Genomic DNA, 23,176 nt, shown 5'->3' with positions numbered 1-23,176 from the left:
TAACTTAGAACCGAGACTTTTAACGGAAAAGAAAAGAGAAAAGAAAGAAAAGTGTGACGAGATGGCTTGAATTAAATCTGTTTTAACCCATATCTTGATTTGGGTCATTTGTCTCTGCGTCTACATGGTTACTATAACCATCGTCGGCTCCACCCGGCTTGTTCTGCCGAGACCTTTTCCGAGGGAAGGGAGCAAGAGCCCCAGAGAACCAGAGAGAGCACAAGAGAGCCTCCCAAGAGCATCACAAGAGCGCATCACAAGAGCGCATCACAAGAGAGAGATTCTGTGTCCGGGTCTAAGATTTTAAACTCAAAATGTTTGTCCCGCCTCCTGGAGGAATTTGGAATTCGGACAATAAGATACTATATGGTTATTTGAGAAGGGGGTCTTTCCTATCCCCCCCCAACCCCCCCCCCCCCCCCCCCCCTTCATTCATCGCGAATCATGTGTTCTCTGTGGTCTGCTTACTCATCAGCTCGAAACAGAGGATTCAGTTTAGACATAATTTCCATTTTAAGAACATAAACATTTTTACACTGATTTCAATCGAGCCATCTTTTGAATTAAAAACATACGAGCATAATGATAGGAAACACGACACTTTCATTCCAGTATCTCTAATATTCAAAACAATTACATGACTTAGATGTGATCTAAGCAGAATAGACACATACAGGGGTTGTAAACACAATATATAATTATGTTATGTTACATGATTTTGATTATGGGTCAGTCAAGAATTGTTCTGGGATGAGTTTTATTGGTATTGGAGAATTGGAGGAAAGTCCTTATGTGTGTGTGTGTGTGTGTGTGTGTGTGGGTATCCTTATGGTCAGCATTTGTGCATCCGTGGTGTGTACCACGTGAGGGTTTAGTTCGCAAATGGCTGTCTTCAAGACAAAGGGTATTTTGTATGCAAGTCCACTTTTTCAGCCTTAAGGAGATATAATAATTGATGAGGGGAAAACTAGCTCGGGACGCTGAATGGTTCAGTCTGTTTAGTCGCAGGGGTCAGGTGACTTCTTGTTAGGGCCTCTTGTTTCACCATTTCTGAACAGATCTGTTCTTGCCAAATTATAAAACATTGACAACGTCCTTCCTTTAGTTAAGATTATGTATGACAGCTTCACTTGTGTGGGTTTCATTCTCGTTGTCGCTACAAGGCCTAGAGACTCGGTTTCTTACATAACATAACGTATTCTGAAAACTGATGTGTACAAATGTGAAGTGATTGCTTGCACTTTCCGCAACCAGAAACGCAGTGCATTTTATGAGAATTTGGATGTTGTAAAGCTGTAAACCTGTCAGTTCCATTGGTTTGATTACAAATTTAACCTAATACAAAGGACACAATAGAGAAAAAAAAAAGAATTTTTTTTCAGTCAAATTTTTAAAGAATAATTGCTTGCTTTAGGTGATTTCTAATTGTTCAATAATTAAGTTGTTGATGCAGCATCAGAGAGCTCATCTTTCTTTCACACTGGGGAAAGCAGAAAAGACAGAGAGAGACTGACATGGAATATTAGTGAGAGAGCCTGATAGAACACACATGTAATCATTGACATGCACACTTCAAGTGAAATTGAGATAAATGGTTCTGTCCTTCTCCCCTCTTCTCCCTTTTTTCAGATACAGTGTATGAGTTCAGGTTACAGGCAGCAGCAAACAATTTCATTGAAGCAGCCTCAAGGCTGCCCAGAGGTGAGACTTACATTATCACTTCATTTCTTTTGCTTGCTAAACCATGAAAAACTGGACCTAAACCATGAAAAACTTGACCTGAGCCTTCATCTTCAAACCTGCAGCTCTTACTCTTCGCTATAAGTTTCATCACAATTTCCTCTTATTTCTCTCTTATCTTCATAATTTCTCCAGCCTTAAAACTTGATTCACCCAGCCATCTCAGTATTCCTTGCACATGGATATTACAGTAAACATGTTTATTTTTTTTTTATTTCTTGCAGCCTCTGGATGTTTCCCCCCTTGTGGTAAGTACATCTATGTGATGATCCTCCTGATGAAAACATTTCTTGTGATGTATTTTGTGGTCTCTAGGGCTACGTCTACATTAATCCGGATAGATTTGAAAACTGAGTTTTCGTTTCAAAACGCTCTCTGTCCACACTAGCGTTTTCAAGCGTTTTCCAAAAGTTTCTCATCCACACTGAAACGTCGGAAAAAGCTAAAATCACCCTACAGCGCATGCGTGAACCCTCATAAAAGCTCACTGATGATACAGACAGAACAAGACATAATCAAGTTATCACGCAATTCTTCTGGCAGGATCATTTTATTTAGCAAAATATCTCACCATTTACTGATGCGTCCAGGTCGCTCTCACTCACCATTATACAGTATGTTTTGTCTGAAACGCAACTGTAAGTCTGTCTAATTCGATCCAAGGGCGGCATTCAAATTAGCGGTGAAGGTCACATGCGCGTTCCGTCTCTTCCAATGGCAAAGGGATTTTTAATTAAATAATACTTTTTATCTTATGTATTAACTCGTTTCATCTGACTCCATAAAATGAAAGTGTTTTTCAATGATATCTGTGCATCATTAAGTATACGTTAATGTTTGACTATTCCTTTTAACTCCAAGGAAAATAAAGTCAAAGTCTGTTAGAATAATCAAATATAACAATTTATTATGTCAGATAAAAGTATTATGCCAATTTCATAATCAGTTCAAAGATCATCAATACAAAACATCAAATGCTCTGATAAGAGAAATAGATGCAAACCCAACATTTAAGAACTACATGAGCTAACCTCACGGGCTGATCTGAGATACAGAAAACAGCCCTGATCTTCCAGTTGCATTTCCTTATATACCATGACCTCATTTCATATGTAAGTTCCAGTGGAAATTTACTGGTAGGTAACCATTTGCTTAGTTGTAATTTGCATTCAAACAAAAGGCCAGAAGGTGTTAACTCCAAGACAAACCCTTCTGTGTGAAAGATATTTCTATATTCTTAATAACCTTATTACCTTTTGTTTTACTTCTTTTGGAATGAGACACTCGTACCAGCCACCCTGAGACCTTTAAAATGATACTAAACACAATCCTTAATGATAATCATTCACATTAAAACCATACATATATTCTTATGTGAGTTTCAGGTGATCTGCAAGAGTGGGGGATGCGGGGAAGAGGTGTGTGTGTGTGTGAGAGAGAGTTCAGATGTTAATTAGCCAAGGTCCTTTGTCTCAATAGACCATGTGGTCAGATATTTTCTCTTCAACAGGTTTTACGGTCTTACACAACTCTAATTTTTTGCCGGAGGACAGCAAATGCGAGTGAATTTTCTGCCATCTTTGCAGGACTGTGATATCAAGAGTGTGCAAAGTAACATATTTTAGCAACTGTGTGAAAGTGAATAGCACATAACAGGCACAATACCGGTATAAACATGAATATCTATGGGTTCAATATGCGTTACATGACTATACTTGCGTTATCGTTTTCAAATATCTCCGTTTTCTCAGTCAACACTACAACGTGAAAACGCCGTTTTCAAATGTATCCACTTTGGAGAGCGTTTTCAAAAAGCTTTGTTTTCGTTGCTAAAAATGCCATCTCAGTGTGGATGGAAGGCCAAAATGTGGGACGGAAGTAGAAAAGATGCTTTTCAAACAAAAAACGTATTAGTTTGGACAAGGCCTCAGATTGCTAGACTGTCAGGAACATTTGGAGAATCTTTAGACATTTAAGGTGGCATGGCATCAAAAAGTTCCACCACTGTGGTGATCTTTTCATTATAGATAGTGTTGTGAACTATTTTCTTCTAAAGTGTAGAAAAGTCAGAAGCTCAGACCAGGAGATGTTGAGGTATCTTTCAAGCAGAAGTTCTTTATTGAGTCGCTGTAGCATCTCAATCTCGTCTGACGTCTTGAGTCAAACATTGTAGTATACATTATAAGAGGGAGGGATTACATAGGGGTGGAGTCACTCTGAAACAAAACATGAAAATGTAGTACGGAAGTCAGCTCGTTACCGGAAATTCCCTAGCCCTGATCTCATCAGCATAGCAGTTATTCAGGGGCTTGAGATGCTAATCCAATCAGCCTGACTAGATTGCTCAAACCTTAAATTATCATAGAGACAAAGGGTGGGAGTCTCAGTAATCTGACTCATTTAACTTACAATAGAGAGAAACAGGTCTGGCAGCTGTATAGAGAGAAACAGAACAGGACAGGAATCTCGTGCTCAACAGCTGAATGCTAAATTCAATCTACAGAACTTTCTCAGTTTATATACTATTGTACTGGAACTTAAATTAAACATTTAAATAAATTTGTAATCCTACAATAGCAATGTCCAAGCTCTTCCATACACTTCTTCTCCAAACATACATGCCTTTTGATTTTCAAATACAGTTTAAAAAAGAAATTATTATAAATGGGATAAAATGTATTGTTTAGGTTTCCAGGCGCAAGGTGCTGTTTATAACTGCGTGACCTGTCAGTACGACTCCTGTGAGTTCCCGCTGGATTGCCCCGGTGAGTTGACAGGCTCCTTTACATCTGCACAGTAGTCTGTTCAATCAACTATGATGTGTAATTCTATGCAGCCCCCCACCCACCCACTCTCTCCACACTTGACATGATGGATATGTTATAACTCAACCTGACAGAACCACCTCTGTAATTATGTAACGGCATTTACACAGCGCAGACATCTATAGCTTTTAACTCTACTTAAGTGCACAGCGAAGTTGTTAAACGAAACCTTGGGCCTTGACACATTTTCACACATGTGGGTCACCTAAGATGGCAGGCCTTCTCCCACACACTGTGGTATTCATTTCCACTCAGTACAGCTACAATTACTGCTCAACGTATCTTTTCCTTGGCTGCTCTCACCAGAGGCTCTGTTTAAATATTATAATTAGGTGAATGGTGGGCAGACTGTGCTGCCTCTGTCCTTCTGTTGACAAAAAGGCATTCAGTTGCAAGGTGAAGTGATACAGATCTGTGTCCAATGTATTTTTTTGTGTGTAATGTATGTGTTTTACAGTGAAGGAAATCACTGTACAAGAGAACAACAGGACTCAGATGTGGTGTAAGGTCCCTTTCCCGCTGCCCACAGGTGCAGAGATTATCTGGAGATATGCAATGGTGAGGAGTTGATCACCATGAATAGCTGACAAAGTTTAAAATGACCAATGAGCAAAACGAATATTAATTACTATTTTTAAAAAATCATTAATTCATTAATTCATTCCCCTTGTTTTTTGGGGGTTGTTTTATCCAGAAAAAAATATTGTAAGTTTCTTGCTGGCTGGCTATCCATCCATCCATTATTTATTTTTTTATTCATAAAATTTAAAAATAATAAATAATTTTTATTTTAAGCTGTAGAATTTACCAAAATTAGAGCGGAATGTAGCAATAAAAAAAAACTAAAAAAAAAACGCACTCAAAATTACAGTATGTCATGAATTAATTCATTCATCTTGTTTTTTTTTTTTTTTTTTTTTTTTTAAATGCAGACAAAATTACAATATGTTTCCTGGAGAATTAACAAATATATATAAATAATATAGCCCCCTCTAATTTTGGTAAATTCTGCAGGAAACATACTGTAATTATAATTGTATTATTTTTATATTTTTTATATAGTCCCACTTGCTAAATGTTTTAGTACTTTTCAGAATTTTTAAACCTTTCCTTCCCATTCTTTTTTGTACTTACAAACGCTGAACTTGACATACAGGAGATAACGATGTTGATGGATCGGTTTGATGAGGTCACGGTTGGAGTGGATCCACTTTACTTTATCTCCTCTGCCCGGCCAGAGCACTCAGGCACCTACCAGTGTGAAATATTCTCTCAGGAGCACTCTCTCGTCCGTATCTACTACTACCTCACAGGTAACCAAGCACGTATGAAAAAAAGAATGACATTCCTTTACTGTTGCTATTACTGATCTCAATTTCTATATACCAAATGTCTGTGGTTTCCACCTCAGTGGTCCCTCTGGCACAGTTAGGCCATGCAGAACTACAGGATGTATTTGAACAGGCTCTCCTCCCAGGAGGCCAGTTCCCTCCCCTGTCCCCTAAGGATCAATTCACCTTGTGGATGCCCAGTCCCGCCCTTCTCACCACCTGTCTGACTGCAATGTTTCTGCTGGTCTTCCTTTTGCTAGGGTAATCATTTTCAAAATAATTATTCAGTGTTATTCCTATAATTATTTCATTTTATTTTATTTATTTTAATTATTTTACTTTATTTTATTATTTTATTTTATATTTCATTATATTGAAAAGTAAAACATTTCTTACAGCAGGGATTCCCAAACTTTTTTTTGTCAGCTGAACCCCTAAAATATTTCCTTGACATATACCCTGTAAGTTAATATTTCAAATATTATAACACATTCGCTTGTTCGCGGTTCTCGTATATTGATTAAGGGCCACTAGTTCTGGGGAAAGTTTCTTTTAAAATCAATGTGTTAAAATATTGCATTACTCTCTAAAAATGTAGCTGATTGCATTATTTAATTACTTTTTATGGAAAGTAATGTGTTACATTGCTTTTGCATTACTTTTCTCACCTGGGCTGGATTTGCATGTTTGTTTTTTAATAACAAAACCCACAAAAAATGAATAATCCTCAGACTGAAGGAAACGCAAATTCACGCTTGTGCAGTAGAGGGCGCAGTAGAGGGTGCAGGTCAAATAAAGCATTCAGCTGTGCTGCCATTCTGGAATCAGGATTGCAGAAGAATAGGAAGATCAAAAAATAAAACAAAAATGTGATGTTTGGTTATGGGAAGTCATTTTTGCTTATTGGTATGGTTGAATTGGATCATCGAATGTCAGCAGCAAAGTGAGATTAATTACATAAAGAATATTTGTATTAGAAAGATGGGCTCTCTGATGCTGCATCAACAACTTAATTATTGAACAATTAGAAATCACCTAAAGCAAGCAATAATTTTTGAAAAATTTGACTGAAAAAAAATATTCTGAGTTTGCGTTTCACTGTTTTGATTTATTTTGAGGAATACTGAATGCTCACATTAATTCTAGAACTACTGTAAGCATCTTGTTTACTCAATGCCTCTGCACTTTACTCTCGATTTCTCTTAACATGGTGTAAGAAATTATAGTCTGCTCCGATCCAACTTCCACTCCAATATAGATGTATTGAAATGTTCCTTCACTTAAAAGAGCTTATTTATCATAGAATTAATTCCTTACAATCTTAAAAGTATCACAGAGTCACGTTTATTACCTATAGCGTGGGAATGACAGCGGGTATTCAAGAACCATCTTGATTAGGGAGCTTCAAAGAGATGTTATCACCTTAAACATTTGGCCGTTCTTATTTGAAAGAAGATCAAAGACATGGACACAGAGGTACCACTTTTAGTTCTCTTCAATTTACATTTAAGATAGAGTTTCATTTACATGCTGAGGGGAAAGACAGATGTAAGACGGTATAAAATGTTTACGCTGGGATGAGTTCGGGGTTCATTCTGACGCCAGTGAACCCAAGGTGCTTCGTGTCCCTTGCCACTGCTATGCTGTAATAAACTTCATTTTTGAGATCTTCGACATCTACATCATTTTTTCTTACATGGGGACAGATGAGGTGGCAGTCAACTTGAAAAAAGTAAACTGATTACTTAATTTGCAATACTTGTAATGCGTTACCCTAACACTGACGCCACATGACGCCAGTAAACAAATAAAAATTAAAAAATGTTGTCTTTTTTAGTAATTGATATGTTGTTGTCACAGTCACTCACCATTTGGACTTTGTTTTTCAGTTTTCTTGAGTTGAGTTGGTTGTCATGGTTGTTAATTTGATTCTTCATTTAGTTCAGGTGTGTCGTTAATTATCCTTGTTTGCCGGTGTACTTGAGTTCCCTTTCAGTCGAGAACTTCAGACGTAGTCGACGTCGACTGAATGGGATCACTCCAGGGAGCCAGTCATCTTCAAGTACTATTGAATGAGCCAATGGAATTGGCGTGCGTGATTTGTATCACACACTCCGCCCCCACGGCGCGGGTATAAATACGGAAGTGGATGCACGTACTAGTTGCCTTTCGCTTCGGAGCCGATCGTTTGATGTCTCTAAAGAGTGCTGTTGTTTACAACGAGCGAGTGTGTCTGTGTTCTTCTGGAAGACTCTCCCAGTGCTGGTGGTTTCTACAGCGCCAGTGCAGCGGTGATCGCGAGCTTTGAGCTCTCGACTGCTGTTTTAACAGCAACAAATTTCTAAATGTTTGTGTTTGTTGACGGCTGGTTAGAGGGCAGAAAAGTGAGTGCTTCACTTTTTCAGTTCACTGTTCAGTTCACTGTATGCTACGCCACTGGTGATGGGTCCTATTTCCTGAAAGAGCAACACGGGTGTGTTTGCGTCTTTTTGAAGATGTCATTCCACCTGTGCGTTTCTGGATGCGGTCGTTCCCTGTTCCTCTCTGACGGTCACAATTGTTGCATCACGTGTTTGGGCTTAGAGCACGCTGAAGCAGCTTTTATGGACAGTTCATGTTCCCATTGCGGGAATATGACTGTCTCGAGACTCGCCTTTGTCCGCAAAGCTGGAGTCCCCATTACCTTGCCCCATGCCCGGGTGCCGTGTAGGATGGGTTATCGGAGGATAGTGATGGATGTCTCGCCCGGTAACCATTCCCTGTGGGCTCCTCACCCCTCCATCACACCGCAGCCGATGGAATTCCTTTTGAATGTGCTGGTCCCTCTGTAATGGACCGATCAGCCATTTATATTGGGGTTCCCCAAGAGGATAAGATGTCGATAGCAGCATCGGAGGGTGAGCTGGCCTCTGGTTCAGTCTCGGTTGGAGGATTGGTATCTCGGAGTGGGCCGCGCTGGGTCTCAGCTCGCCGCCACAGTGCCTTTCTTTCCTGAAGTGCATGGAGAGCTAACCAGGTTGTGGACGGCACCTTTCTCTGCCAGAAACTGCCTGAATAGCTTTTCCCCCTCACTACCCTTGATGGAGGAGCGGTGAAGGGTTGCGAGGCTCCAGTGGCGCGGTCTGTTGCGACACAGGTGCACCTGTGTCCGGCGGCCGCTGCCTTTTGGGGGGATCCTCGTCTCCTCCCTAAGGCCTGTGAGTTCTTGTCCGTTCCGACGGGCAGAGCTTACATAGCCTGTGGGCAAGCCGCCTCCTCTTGCGTGCCATGGCGCTGCTACAGGTCTATCAGGTCAGGGCACTCATGGACATGCACGAGGGTAGCCCAGACCAGCCCAGACTGCATCCCACTGCATCTGTCGTGGCATGCACGATCGGTCTGGCGATGTCCACCTTAGTGGTTCAGGAGCGCCATCTTCAGCTCAGCCTGGTTGATATGGTGGATGCGGACAAGGTTTGGTTCCTGGTCTCCCCAATTTCCCAGGATGGGCTGATCGGCAACGCGGCAGAGAACTGCGTCCAACAGTTCTATTCCACCCAAGCGCAGACGGAGGCCATCCGGCACATCCTGCATCCGCCGGTGGCAGTTCCACCGCCTGCTCGTCGCCGAGGGCGTTCCCCTGCCGCTGCTCCCGCTGGGGCTCTGCAGCAGCCTCTACCCAGGCCTCAGCATGGAGCCGGTAGGGACGCCCAGCCCGCTCAAGGCGCTGCCAAGCTGCTCAGGGATGGAGGAGGATAATAGTGTTACAAATTTATTAAATGTTTAATTTAGGTTCCAGTACAATAGTATATAAACTGAGAAAGTCTAGTAGACTGAATTTAGCATTTGAGGTATAAATAAGCAAGAGATTCTGCCAGTCCTGGTCTCTCTATTGTAAGTTAAATGAATCAGATTACTGAGACTCTTTGTCTTTAATGGCTCTGGGAGCCCCTGGCTCAGTTTGAATAGTTATGCTGATTGGATTAGGATTGGTATCACTCTCAGTCTAGGGCAGGTTTCTAAACCTTTATACTTAATTTACATGCTTTGTTTCAGAGTGTCTCCACCTCTATGTAACCCCTCCCCCTTTGTAAGCTATATGAACACAAGGTATTTTGCCCTAAGATTTTTGGACGAAGCAGACTTGGATGGAAAGACTACAGCAATGCAGCTCATGTTCTCAATAAGGAATCCGGCTTAAGATACAACCAAGTCTCCTGGTCTTCGCTTCTGAGTTTTCAAACACTTTAGAAGAAAAAAGTTCACAACAATGCTCTTGGAGTTGGTCACCGATCCACTCCCTCCCCCTGGGTGAGGGCCGGGTGAAGTCTTCATTGTGTGTGTGTCTGTTCCACCGCTGGCTCCCAAAACAAGCAGAGCAAGCGATATCCACACTTCAAAAAAAGAGCAAATTCATCTGTTCCTGGGTCCCAAGAGGGCAAGTGTGGCGGTGTGCGACCCTGTAAAGCCTTGCACCCCTCAGCCCCCTGTTCTTCACCATCACAGCAGCTGGGTGCGGTTCAAGGACCCGGTCATCCGCCTTCTCACGCATCCCTGGCCATCTCTTGAAGACCGGTAAGTGTTGTGCACCACACTCAGACCCTGCTTCGGGCCGCCTTAGGGCCTTCCGAGCCAGGTCCCTGTCCTCCACCTCACTGCCCCACCTCGGTACGTCTGTGGTCCCCTGGCCCCTGGCCTGGTTCGTGGAAGCCAAAAATGCTTCCCAACCAGTCCAAATGGCCCCAAACTATACCATCAGACTCGGCTTGCGATTCCTTTTCGCTCGGCTTTCACCCAAGCTCAGTGATATTCATCACACCTAGGTGTTGAGCAAATATGCTGCTAAAAATAGTGACTTTAGTCACACCTAAGTGTTGAGCAGTGCTCCTATCTTGTGTGCGCACATCGCAGTCTACTGGTAAAGGACGCGATGCAGCCACTCCCTCCAGCCGATATGAAGGCTGGCTTCTATAAGCCCGTACTTCATTGTACCCTAGAGAGGTAGGTCACAACCATCTTGGTCCTGTGTTAATTGAGACAGGCCCTTTTTCGAAAGCCTCCGTTCAATTTGTTACACAGAGATGCATTTCCAAATGCTCCGTCCCCAAGATTGGTCTGCAGCGTTCGACCTGAGAGACATGTACTTCAGATCTCTATCCTTCCGCACCACAGGCCATCCTGTGTTTGTGCGTTCGAAAGGTGTGAAGTATCAGTACAAAGTCCTACCCTTCAAGTGCTCATAACCAGTTGGGTCCTCAGGTCAACTGGGAAAGAGTAAACTCGTCCATGGACTAAGGATCTCCTTTCTAGTTTGGAGATGGATTCGGTCCACCGCATCTCTGAAAAAGAGTGTGTGGATGGTTAGTGCTGTATAGAAGTGAGAAAGGGTCCCACTGAAACTCTTCAGAGGCTCCTGGGGCATATGGTAGATGCAGCCGCTCGGCTTCCTCCATACGAAAACCGCTTCAGCGCTGACTTCGCGGCCGAGTCCAGAGGTGGCCGTGGCAGAGCGGCACACTCCGTGTGAAAGCACCATGGCCTGCTGCCAAACCCTCAGTCTGTAACAGACCTTTTGTTTCTCCGGGCCACCGGTCCCTGGAACAAGTGTCCATCAATACCGGCTGAGGGGGCACGTACAAAGGGCATGCAGTGACAGAGGTCTGGGACGGCCCTCCGACTGCATTGGCATCCATTGCCTCGAGTTGCTTGCAGTTCATCTCGCTTTGAGACACCACTACTCAGCGAATTTGTACTGGTCTGAAAAGACAACATTGCGACCATTGCGCTTCCCTCTCATGTCACAACTCGCCCGCCACCTCAATCCACCTCAATCATGCTCAATCATGCCGCTGACAAGCCTCACGACAGCTGTGGCCCAGGGAGAGTGGAGACTCCGTCCCCAGGCGGTCCAGCTGTTTGGGACCACTTCGGAGCCGCACAGTTACATATGTTGCCCGCAAGGGATGCTTCCCTCCGCAAGTTCTTCTTTCTCCTGTCTGAGTGAGCATTCCTCAACACAGAAAAGATTCTGGCCACAGCTGACCCCGGGGCCCTCACAGAAATGTGTTAAAACCCCAGTGAGCCTTCTTGCACAAGACTGTGCTAAGGTCAGGGAGGAGATGGAGCAGGTCTTGCTAGTTGCCCCTTATTGGCCCAACCAGACCTCTCTACTCTCGACAGCCTTCCTGACGGACCCTGGAGAGTCTCCGGGTCTGGTTCTAAAAAAGGAACGGGATACGGAGGTTCTCGTTACTACCACAAGGTTTTGCCGTAGAGACCCTCGCTTCTGTTGAGCACCCTCAGAATGAGGCTTGCTCCACCTTAGAAGTGGTACCTATTCGTTGAAAGAATCTTCTGAGGAGATCCCGAATGTTTTCGATCACTTCAGTGTTTTCCTCCTGCTAGATGGGTTGGAGTGAGGCTGTCTCTTCCACCCTCAAAATGTTGTTGCCTCTGTATTGACGCACATCATGATGCAGTAAAGGGGTGCAAATCCTTGGGAAGCACGATTTGATCGTCAGGTTCCTGAGGGAAGCAATGAGAATAAATCCGCCTTGCGCCTACTCTTTACCCTCTTGGGATTATCTCTGGTGCTACTGCATTCAGAGACCTCCCCTGAGCCTCTTCAGGCAGTGAGTTAAAAGTCCTGTTTTTAAAGACACAGTTCTCCTGCTTGCTTGGTAGGGAGGGTAGGGACTTGCTTACATTTCGGTCAGCGAATCGTGCCTGGAGTTCAGGCCGGCTACCTCTCATGAAATCTGAGACCCCGGCCTGGATATTTGCCCAAGATTCCTACCTCTCCTACGGCCAGGTGGTGAGCCTGCAAGCGCTGCACCGGAGGAGGCAGACCCAGCCCTGGCTTTTCTCTGTTCCGTCCATTCCATTGCGGTTATACGTGCACAGAATGCAAAGCCTGGACCTCAGACCAGCTCTTGTCTGTTTCGGAGACCAGCAGAAGGGAAGGCTGTTTCCAAGCAGAGGTTGGCCCACTACATGTGGTTGCCTTCATCTTGTTGAGAAAGTTTTCCCAAGATGCATGTGCCCGCCTGGTTGGTGAGCTCCTCCTAAGTGAGAGTATTGCTCCCTCCTAGGCGTTGACACAGAGTGCCTCGCTGAACAGATGTTAAATAGAGTTGGGGGCTGGGCGACACCTATCATGTTCGCTGGAGAACTAGCCTATGTGTCAAACCGCTGCTTCCCATGTGCTCCCTTCACATGAAGCCAGTTTCACTGTAAGCCCGGTTCGAAGTGTCGGCTTGCTGCACCATTCCCCTCCTATGGACTGGATACGTGCGCAATTCTTGCTCCAGTTGAGTTCCCCTTATTAGCCGAACCCTGTCGAGTTCCTCCGTACTCTTTGGCAACGGACTTGGCAGAACGTCCGAAGCCAGGCCTATCACTCGTATGCACTGATAGAACCTTTGTTAGGCTGGGTCCATATGTTATGATCCCCACGGCGATCCCATATGTGTATTCTTCCACGGTACGGCTCCCTCCGGCGAGCCCGTGTCTTCCCTCTGCCGTCACTGTTCGGTTGATCCTCCCCCTGTTATAGGCTGGAGTCATCCCAGTGACATTCCATATGTTGTACTGCCCGGACATCCGCCCAGTCCATATGTGTATTCTCCACTTGTTACCTCCCTTCGGGCAGGATGTGGTTTCCTCAGCGTCCCTTCCTTCCATTGATAGGGTACGCTTTCCCAATGGTCCCTACCCCACAATTTCCCACCGCTGACTCCGAGTTAAGCTCGGCTCCTCAGCGAAAAAAGCAACTAGTGCGTGCATCCACTTCCGTATTTATACCTGCGCCGCGGGGGTGGAGTGTGTGATACAAATCACGCACGCCAATTCCATTGGCTCGTTCAATAGTACTCTAATGGCGCTTTTCCACTGCATGGTACAGTTCGGCTCGGTACGGTTCGACTCGGCGCGGAACAGTTCGGCTCGCTTCGCTTTTCCACTGCGTGGTACGATTCGACTCGGTACTGCACGGCTCGGTTCGCTTGGTTGCTTTTCCACTGCATTTAGTACCGCTTCAAAGTGGGTGGGACTGATAGTTATAGTTGCGCAACTCCTCGGCAACCAAGAGAGAGTCTGCACCTCTCTTCGTGCAGATTCTCTCTTGAGAATCGTGCTTACAAGATGAGAGTCTGCACCTCGTCCACTGACCACGATTCAGCCATTTATTTTTTGAAGTTTTCATCTTCTTTTTTCAAGCAAGTACTTTAAAAACAGGTGCTACAGCGTTGGCTGTTGTCTACTGGCTATTTAAATCTAACAGGTTTTAGTGTCTCGTGTCGCAAATACAATGACGCTGGTAGTGACGATTCTGTCTGTCTGACCAATCAGTGATCTGCAGTGTTTTCACGTCACATTTTAGTATAGGTACGTTACGCTTGGAACCTCAACAGAGGTGGTACCATTTAAAGCGAGCCGAAGCGAGCCGTACCGTACCATGCAGTGGAAATGCGCCATAAGTGAGCCGCCGTTCTGTACCATGCAGTGGAAAAGCGCCAAAGCGTGCCGTACCGAACCGAGCCGTACCGTACCATGCAGTAGAAAAGCGCTATAAGATGACTGGCTCCCTGGCTTGATCACATTCATTCGACGTCGACTACGCCCTCCTTCAGGGAACGGTGGGTTGCATATGCAACCAGGACGTTCCTTTGTTTCTGTTCATTGCTGTCTGGTCTCATCTGTGGTTAAGTTTTGTTGAATTTCTGTTCTCTGTTTCCCTTCATCATCGTGTTTGTGTGTTCTTCTACTGTTGTTTTTATTTTAAAAAAATAATTTATTTTAATTTGACTTTTTATTCTTTAATCAGTTATTAGCTTTTCTCCAACTCAGGAACCCCCTGCAGTTCAATCACAAACCTCAGTTTGGGAAACCCTGCATTACAGTAATGGAAATTTGGTGGGAAATGTGCCTGTGATATTGTCATGAAATGTATGTCACTATGCAAAAAATGAAGACTTCAGATGCAAAAGCCTCTAAGTGTCACCTGAAATTTTCTTCTAAAATGAGCATTTTTATCAGGCTCGTATATTTAAGTTCAGTAATTTCACTTTAATGATAAATAATTGGTAATTTTCATTGCCATTAAAGTGAAATAACTGAACATAAACATACGAGTTTTCAGATGGCACTTAGAGGCTTTTGCATCTGAAGTCTTCAAATCTTAGTGGTCCTAACATTAGACTCATGCACAATGTGATTAATTTATATTTTGTTTTGATTTTGGTTACATTATGAAATGTGACCTGGACATGTTTCCATTCAAAATTTTAATTTTTCACTTCTTGTTTTATTTTATCTCTCCTTGTCCATAGGGTGCTGTATTGGTTATCCAACCAGATTGGGACCAATGATTCGGATCCAGCCCAAGAAACAAAATCCACAGAAAATAAATATTTGATTCACTGTTAAACATGAGACAAACAATAAGGCAATTCCCAATTGATTTAGGACCAAATTATTCGAGAACAACATACTTTAAATATTATATAGAAGTGAGTTTTTGAAAATGGCTGGGTGAACATAGGAGAGGCAGTGAATCTGAGCATATGAGTGAGGCTGTACCACTACCTCATGTTATAAAGCCTACTTTATGCTACTAAATATAGCAAGGCGTTACTCCTTTTAGTCTTTACTCAGTGTTTTGCTGCTGTTGTCCCAACAACCAATTAAGTCCAAACTGGGCGAGGGGAATACTTCATTGTACAGCCCTACAATTTTCCATAATGTTTGTTAGGACAATGTGTATTTTAGAGCTGCACATTTTATTACAATGTCTGGATTTTATTGCAGTTCTTCCTTTTTTTTCATAAATTCCAAATATATTTAAATAAAAGTCATCCCTTAAACCCTGCTTGTTGATTATCATCGTTACCACTGGTCATATTTCTGCTTCTTGTCTCCTTTGGCACTTCCTAATCTTCTCGGAGATAAGATGTCCACCAACTCAATGCTGAGGTCATGACAGAGAAACCACCCAAAATAGAAGGCTACATGGTGTAAACGTAAAGTGGAAAATAGTTTATTTTAATTCAAAGAATGCAATCTGTAATCAACATCCACTGGAGGCAAGCTTTGAAAACCCAAGTGCAGCTTTATTCAAAATATGATCAAACATTAAACAAAGGAAAGGCACTCAACATGAACTCACCAAACAGTGGAAAGGGAAACAATACTTGACAAAGACACATGGCAAACATGAGGGCTTAAATACACACAAGGACTAATGACAAGGGACACCTGTGCTCATGATTAGACAATAAACCAATGACAACGACATATTCACATGGGGAACACATGACTATAACAGGGAATCACATGACAACAGGAAATATGACCAAGACATGAAACAAGAGGTGTGTTCAACATTGGCTGCGGCTGGATGAAACCGATCGGCGAGAGTTGCGGCGTGCAGGAGCTGAAAACGGAGACGTGAAGTCGGGACACTTTCTGCTTCCCGTAGTGACGCTCGTGCTGTTTCCATACTTTACCACAGCGACGGAAGTGAATCAAAATTAACTTTAACGAGACAATAACTTTATTCTAGAGCTGCTGTAAAGCCAAAACAATCTCTGTTATTTTAATTTCCTATTATCACTGTAAAGCTGCTTTGAAACAATCGATTGTTAAAAGCTTTATAAATGAAGGTGACGACAGCGACAAGTAAAATAAATGCAATATTTGTCAAATACACAGACTTTTCAGAGATATTTTCATTCAATACTTGTATGTACTGCTTAATACAGTGTCTGTTTGTACAAGAATAACATTCAAAATAAGCCTATGCCATTTAAAAACCAATGTAGTGATGTCTATGTTTTTTAATCAGTTTTATTTTGATAAACATAACAATATAAAAATCACGACTACCTGAAAAGAGATTTTACTGTTATAAAACAGATTTGTGAGCATTAGTGGAACTAAGGTGTGAGAATAAACACGAAACACGCGTAATTTGTCGTCATGCGGTGAATCTGGCCAATCGTGGAATAGCTGTATCGTCATACATCAGAGCTTGTGCAAATTGCTCTCGCCGTACTTTGATGGCATACGTCACAGTCACGTGGCGTCGGCTCTGTATCAAGTTGGAGAACATTTCTAACCTGGCATGCACTGCTTCAAGTCAGCCGCCAATCGGATTGGGCTGCGGAGCGTGCGCGGACCTGGGCTGGTTCAGGGGGCCATGGCGGTGCCAAAAATTATTGGGCTGAGCTATGGGGTTGTGGGCTGGAGTACCCTCTGGATGCTGGCCAGGGGCTGGAGTCGATGCGTGTGTGGCCCACACACACGATAGCCATGGCCACAATTGTCAGGGCTGCATCGTCCGGAGCTGACTCAGGCGTGGCGGCCATCTTGGCTGTGGGCTCTGGCGTGGCGGCCATCTACGCTGAGGCCTCGGGAATGGTGGCCATCTTGGGACGAGACTCGGGCGTTGCAGGCATGACGGGACGAGACTCAGGCTTAGTAGATACTGCGGGTTTGCGGGGCTCCTCCTCCGCAAAACCCACAGTAAATGAGGAACCGCTCATTAATAAAGCAAATTCAATATACTCTGCAAGGGTTCCAGGAATGTCACTTTCTTGCAATTCCAGTGATCAAGTCCATGGCAAAAAATGCCCTTGAGGGCAACGTCATTGAAATTTACCTGGTGCCAGAGTTCCCAAAAGTCCTTGACATAATCCTCAATGGGCCGTTTGCCTTGACGAAGGCGGGCAACTGCTGGGTTCATGGACACCTGTGCTCATGATTAGACAATAAACCAATGACAACATGACACATTTACATGGGGAACACATGGCAGGATCACATGAATATAATAGGGAATCACATGATAAGAGGAATCCTGACTGAGACATGAAACAAGAACATGGCCCTGTCCCAAATGGCACACTTCATGTGCACTTTCGGTCTTGTGGACTTACAATGGCTGCCGCGTGCGCGTGTCCGTTAAGTCCGTGAGACCGCAGTGTGTCCCATTTGTCATTTTTAGATCTCAGAAGGGTGCTCGCGAGCGCCCCCTCTGCGGTCGATTTGCGCCCTTGATGCGCACTTTTGCCGAGCCCGCGCTGATGCGGACTCCACAGCAGACTTCTTCCCGACATTCAAAGCGGCGTTACGTCGCGAAAGTGGGGACTCAGAGGAAGACCGCGAGTGCTTAGGGTTCCATTTGGGACAGGGCCCATGAAACCAAAACAACCTGTGATACAATCCCTGTCTGTGCCACTGGATTTTTATGTCTGAGGATTTCATGCACAGTTTTAAAAAAGTGCTTCTCTATTCACTGGCTGTTTAGCTTTTATTATCTTGCCCTTGATAGGACCATTTTCAAAGTTCTGAAAGTGCTAAATACATAAATATGTCCGATTTGGAATTACTCTCTCACAAAGATTGTCCCTGAGAGAACTAATATCATTACTATCAGATGTGATAACTATCAGATATCAGATGGGACTTTAAAATTTGTTTTTGAAACTTGACTAACATGTCTTCAAGATGTTGATGAGATCGGTTCTTTCCAACATTTAAAAAACTGCTAAATGTTTGATGACATTCCAAATCTATGTCATTTAAACTACCAATCCTGTGAAAACAAAAAATCTGCCAACTGTAGGCAGCAATATCAAGAGCATATTGATCAAAATGGACAAACATAGGATTTAAACAATTATTTGGTAGTAAGTAACAAGATAATATAACCACTGGACACCATCTAAGAAGTTTGTAATCTTGCTTTGTTTGCGTATATGTATCCCATATTCTGATCATATGTTCTCACCATATTTCATTTTTTACAATGGTGTTTGAAAAGTAATGTGAATGCCTTGTAGGGGTTTGAATGGCCAAACATGCAAGTAATTGTTGATCATCTGCCACTTCATCAGTATTTAGAAATAACTATATATAAATATTTTCCTCCTTGTTTCAATTACAATGTATTTATTACATTCAGGACAAAATTATTATATACTCTAAACTGTAGAGTAGATTTAAAATACTTATTTAGGGGGATCTTTTAAGGTTGTCTATTGTAAACTGATAAAAAGAAAGGATTCAAAACTCATCAATCACCTTCATATTATTCCAAACTTGTATGACTTACTTTCGTTTGTGAAAAAAAAGAAGATATTTTGAACAATATTTCAGCTGTTTTGTCCATACAATGAAAGTCAATTGGCTCCAAAACATTGGACCCCACATATGGTCAATAAACAATGAAGTATTTGCCTAAATGTCTTCTTTATGGAAGAAAAAAGTAATTCAGGTTTGGAACAACATGAGGATGATTTTTAATTTTTGTGTGTATTATAACTTTAAGTTTTGAATTAAGCAAAAACCAAACCACCAACAACCAACTGCAAAACCTAAATACGAGATCACACATTATCAATTATTTGGGTTTCACCTTATTTTGATGGTCCCTTTAACATATTCTGTTGACTATAAGTAATATTGCACCTACATGTCTATAACTCATTAGAGTGTTAGTAGAGTATTAGTAGACTGGTAGGGTTAGGGTTAGAATAAGTTGTACTTGTACTTGCAGAGTTTCTTATAGTCAGTAGAATGTCTGTTGGAGGACCAACACAATAAAGAGTTAGCAGATATTAAAGGAGAACTCCGGCGCAAAATGAACCTTTGGTCTAATTACACATTGGTACCTAGTCAACCGTTATCTGAGATTTGTTTTCATGATTATCGAATGTAAATAGTTTTATCTCTAAAAACAGTTTAGCCTATAAAGCTAGTATAACGCTAGTATATTGGGCATAGATCAATGACAAATAAAAATCGCTTGTTAATACCACTAACAAGGCTCAAAATAGCCCCACACTAACACGGTAGCATAATGAGGGTCCCTACCTTCAAACCGAAGCATTGAGAACTTTGTCAGTGTCCAGACAGTTTAATAAGAAGATATTTAATACATACAGTCAACTTCGCGTATACAGGCAGGAGCCATCTTTGAAATACAGCCTTTACCAGTCGATCTACGAACGCCGATCCAAGCCTGCTGTTCGCGCTCACCTTATCACAACTTATAGCTCGTTCACATCTCACTAGCACACTTGGATCGGCGTTCGTAGATTGACTGGTAGAGACTGTATTTCAAAGATGGCTCCTGCCTGTATACGCGAAGTTGACTGTATGTATTAAATATCTTCTTATTAAACTGTCTGGACACTGACAAAGTTCTCAATGCTTCGGTTTGAAGGTAGGGACCCTCATTATGCTACCGTGTTAGTGTGGGGCTATTTTGAGCCTTGTTAGTGGTATTAACAAGCGATTTTTATTTGTCATTGATCTATGCCCAATATACTAGTGTTATACTAGCTTTATAGGCTAAACTGTTTTTAGAGATAAAACTATTTACATTCGATAATCATGAAAACAAATCTCAGATAACGGTTGACTAGGTAACAATGTGTAATTAGACCAAAGGTTCATTTTGCGCCGGAGTTCTCCTTTAAGCAGACAGTCTACTTATACTTTAATGAGAGTTAGTTCACATGTAGTGGCAAAGTTACTTATACTCAACAGAATGTACAATGGGGACCTTCAAAATAAAGTGTTATCATTATTCGTTTTATAGTTGTAGCATTTAAATATCAGTACAGTGAATGGTGGCTGTTACAGGCATTTTTTTTTATCAATGAAGCTGATTCATTTGTGGTTGCTGTTGTGGTGTAGCTTTGTTGTGGCGAGTGTAGTGTGTGAGAAGAAAACAGAAATGACAGGCGCATGAACATGTTGTTTGAGGCCTACAGCAACTCTTACTAAGAGAACTCTGTTTCCTCTTTTAACCATTCCCAGATGTGCAGTCTGGGTCTGTAGACCCTCTGACGCAAGGAGGGAAAAAGAGACAGGGTGGGTAGGATCTGAATAATTGCAAACATTTGTTGAGGGTGAAGCATCATTTTTACCATGGCTTGACTGCCAGTAACAGACCGAGGTTTCTTCATTTTTCTCAAGCTAAATCACGATGAGTGTTGCGTGTTTAGGTCATTCCATCTTTATATCAGCTTCAATCTGTATATCAGGCCAACTAAAACATGACTAAACAAAACGGAAAACCACTGGTTGGAAAATCGCTGGTTGATGTCAGTAGTAACCGCTTTATTGACCTCTTGATAAAGTTGAATGAGTAAGAATTTACTCAGGGCAGGGCCATTACTGGAATTTCACTATTTAAACAAAGAATAACGGAAGAACTTCATTACATTACTGAAACCGCAAGTTGGTCATCTGAGTCCACATAGAATGTGTTTTAAATGCCTAAAGATGCGGTCACAACATTGCAAATTTAAAGTAATTTCAATACTAAAGGGGGTGATCACACTACACTTTTCATTCCATTGACTTCCATTTATACGCATGCGAAGAAGTTTTGCATTTTGCTACGTTCCAAAGTTCAAATTGGATGAACTAACGCCTGTGAATTGGTATCACATGAAGGGATGCGACCAATAAAATATTTATAACCCACAGCGTGACCTCTTAGCTGAATTAAAAGAACACAAACTTTAAATCTGATGGATTGCAGCATTGCATTTTTGATGTATAACATGTTTTTAAAAACATATGTTTTAAAAAAATAGGCCACAGAGTGTGACATCATATTGCAACCGTTGCAGTGTCCGTAGAAATTTTACATCCTCAATGTCACAGAACGCTCAGCGACACCTTCTCCTGGTCGCATCAGATCTCTCTCTCCCGCATATTAGGACTGCAATTCCCATTATCCTTCCCTGCTCATCTCCTGATTATCCCCTCATTATGGCATCTGCTACACCTGTGTCCCATCAGCTCCCCTTTATTTGGACTGTTCTGTTCAGTGTTAGTTTGTGAAGTCTTGATTTACCCACATTTAGTGTCTGTACTGTTTTCTCTGGCTTGCCTGTGTTTTTTACGATTTGGACTTGGTACTCGTTTATGATTCTCAGCCGCCTGTCCTGACCGCTGCCTGTTTATACTACTTCTCTTGGATTGCCCTTGTTTGTGAGCTGTTTTTGAGTTTATGTCTGCTGTTCTCTGCTGGCTCACCTGTGTTAATAAATTACTGCAGATGGATCCAAACGCCTCAGCCTCTTCGTCACAGAAGACTTCACCAAAACAGGATCCAGCTGATTTTCTTCGACTGGCCTCCGAAGTATCAACTCAAGCTAATGTGTTGGCCTCTCATCAGCAACAGTTAGTAAAACTGACAAACCTCACAGAGGAACTTGTGAGATCAGTTCAAGCCCTTTCGCCACCGAGCGCGGCGGATAATCAAGCCGCTAGCCCAGCTGCACCTGCTCCCGTTACATCTGCCGTGAGTAATAATTCAAACCATCCCAAGTTATCCCTTCCTGACAAGTTTGATGGCTCACCCTCTACCTGTAGAGGATTTCTGTTGCAGTGCAGCTTGTATTTCGACCAACAAACCCAGTCCTTCTCCACTGATGAGAGCCGCGTTTCCTTCATGTGTTCTCTGCTCACCGGCCGGGCTTTGGAATGGGCTACTGCACTCTGGTATGGAGGTCGGCTCTCTTTCCCCTCGTATAATGAGTTTTTGATCCTTTTCAGAGAAGTGTTCGAGCACTCTGCGGGAGGAAAGGATCCGGGAGAGTTATTACTCGCGTTACGTCAGGGAAAATCTACTGCTGCTGACTATACACTCACGTTTCGGACCCTCGCTGCCCAGGCCGGATGGGAGGAGGAACCTTTAAAGCTCTTGTATCGTAAGGGACTCAATCCAGAGCTTCAGGGAGAGCTGGCATGCCGCGACGACGGTAAATCATTGAGTCAAATTATGGATCTCGCCATCCGCCTCGACAACCTAATTCGCGCCCGACGCACACCTATCCAATCCTGTCTCTTCGAGGGTGCTTTCCCCAATTCTGAGTCGGAGCCCATGCAGATTGGCTACACTCGCCTCTCTACGGCGGAGAGAGAAAGGAGGCGCCGTAATAATCTCTGCATGTATTGCGGCGAGGCGGGACATCTGAGGGCGACCTGTCCGGTTAATCCAGCACTCAAGAATTCCTCTGCGGTGAGTTTGAATCACTCTGCTAACTTATTTTCTGTGGATTGTTCTTTGAAATTGAACGGACAAACTTTAGACATAAAAGCTTTAATTGATTCTGGTGCGGCAGGAAATTTTATCGATTTTGTTTTTGCTAAAACTCATCATATCCCTCTCCTCGCATGTGAGTCTGGCGTGATGGTCGAGGCGCTGGACGGACGTCCCCTAGGGTCTGGAGAGGTGCAATACGCCACACAACCCCTTACACTCTGCTTCGGGACACT

At 42.9% G+C, this 23,176-nt stretch overlaps 2 protein-coding genes across 3 annotated transcripts in view; one reads left to right on the top strand and one right to left on the bottom strand.

Annotated features, from left to right (window-relative positions):
- The window catches only part of spaca6 (sperm acrosome associated 6), a 52,603-nt gene extending 36,922 nt beyond the window's left edge, over positions 1-15,681 (top strand). For both annotated transcript variants that reach the window (XM_056267601.1, XM_056267602.1), the window contains 7 exons: positions 1,630-1,701; positions 1,965-1,988; positions 4,428-4,505; positions 5,023-5,123; positions 5,722-5,878; positions 5,977-6,157; positions 15,205-15,681. In XM_056267601.1, the coding sequence (XP_056123576.1) occupies positions 1,630-1,701; positions 1,965-1,988; positions 4,428-4,505; positions 5,023-5,123; positions 5,722-5,878; positions 5,977-6,157; positions 15,205-15,301 (710 nt within the window). In that variant the 3' untranslated portion in view covers positions 15,302-15,681. The remainder of the gene's footprint in view (positions 1-1,629; positions 1,702-1,964; positions 1,989-4,427; positions 4,506-5,022; positions 5,124-5,721; positions 5,879-5,976; positions 6,158-15,204) is intronic.
- si:dkey-79d12.5 (maternal B9.15 protein) overlaps positions 1-23,176 on the bottom strand; it is a 161,322-nt gene that overhangs the window by 66,746 nt on the left and 71,400 nt on the right. The gene's annotated exons all lie outside the window — the stretch shown is intronic.

The sequence above is a fragment of the Rhinichthys klamathensis genome, unplaced genomic scaffold (genome assembly GCF_029890125.1).
Source record: "Rhinichthys klamathensis goyatoka isolate OS25496 unplaced genomic scaffold, OSU_Roscu_1.1 h1tg000262l_1, whole genome shotgun sequence".
NCBI classification, from domain to species: domain Eukaryota; kingdom Metazoa; phylum Chordata; class Actinopteri; order Cypriniformes; family Leuciscidae; genus Rhinichthys; species Rhinichthys klamathensis.
This window is presented reverse-complemented; position numbering and strand designations above follow the sequence as displayed.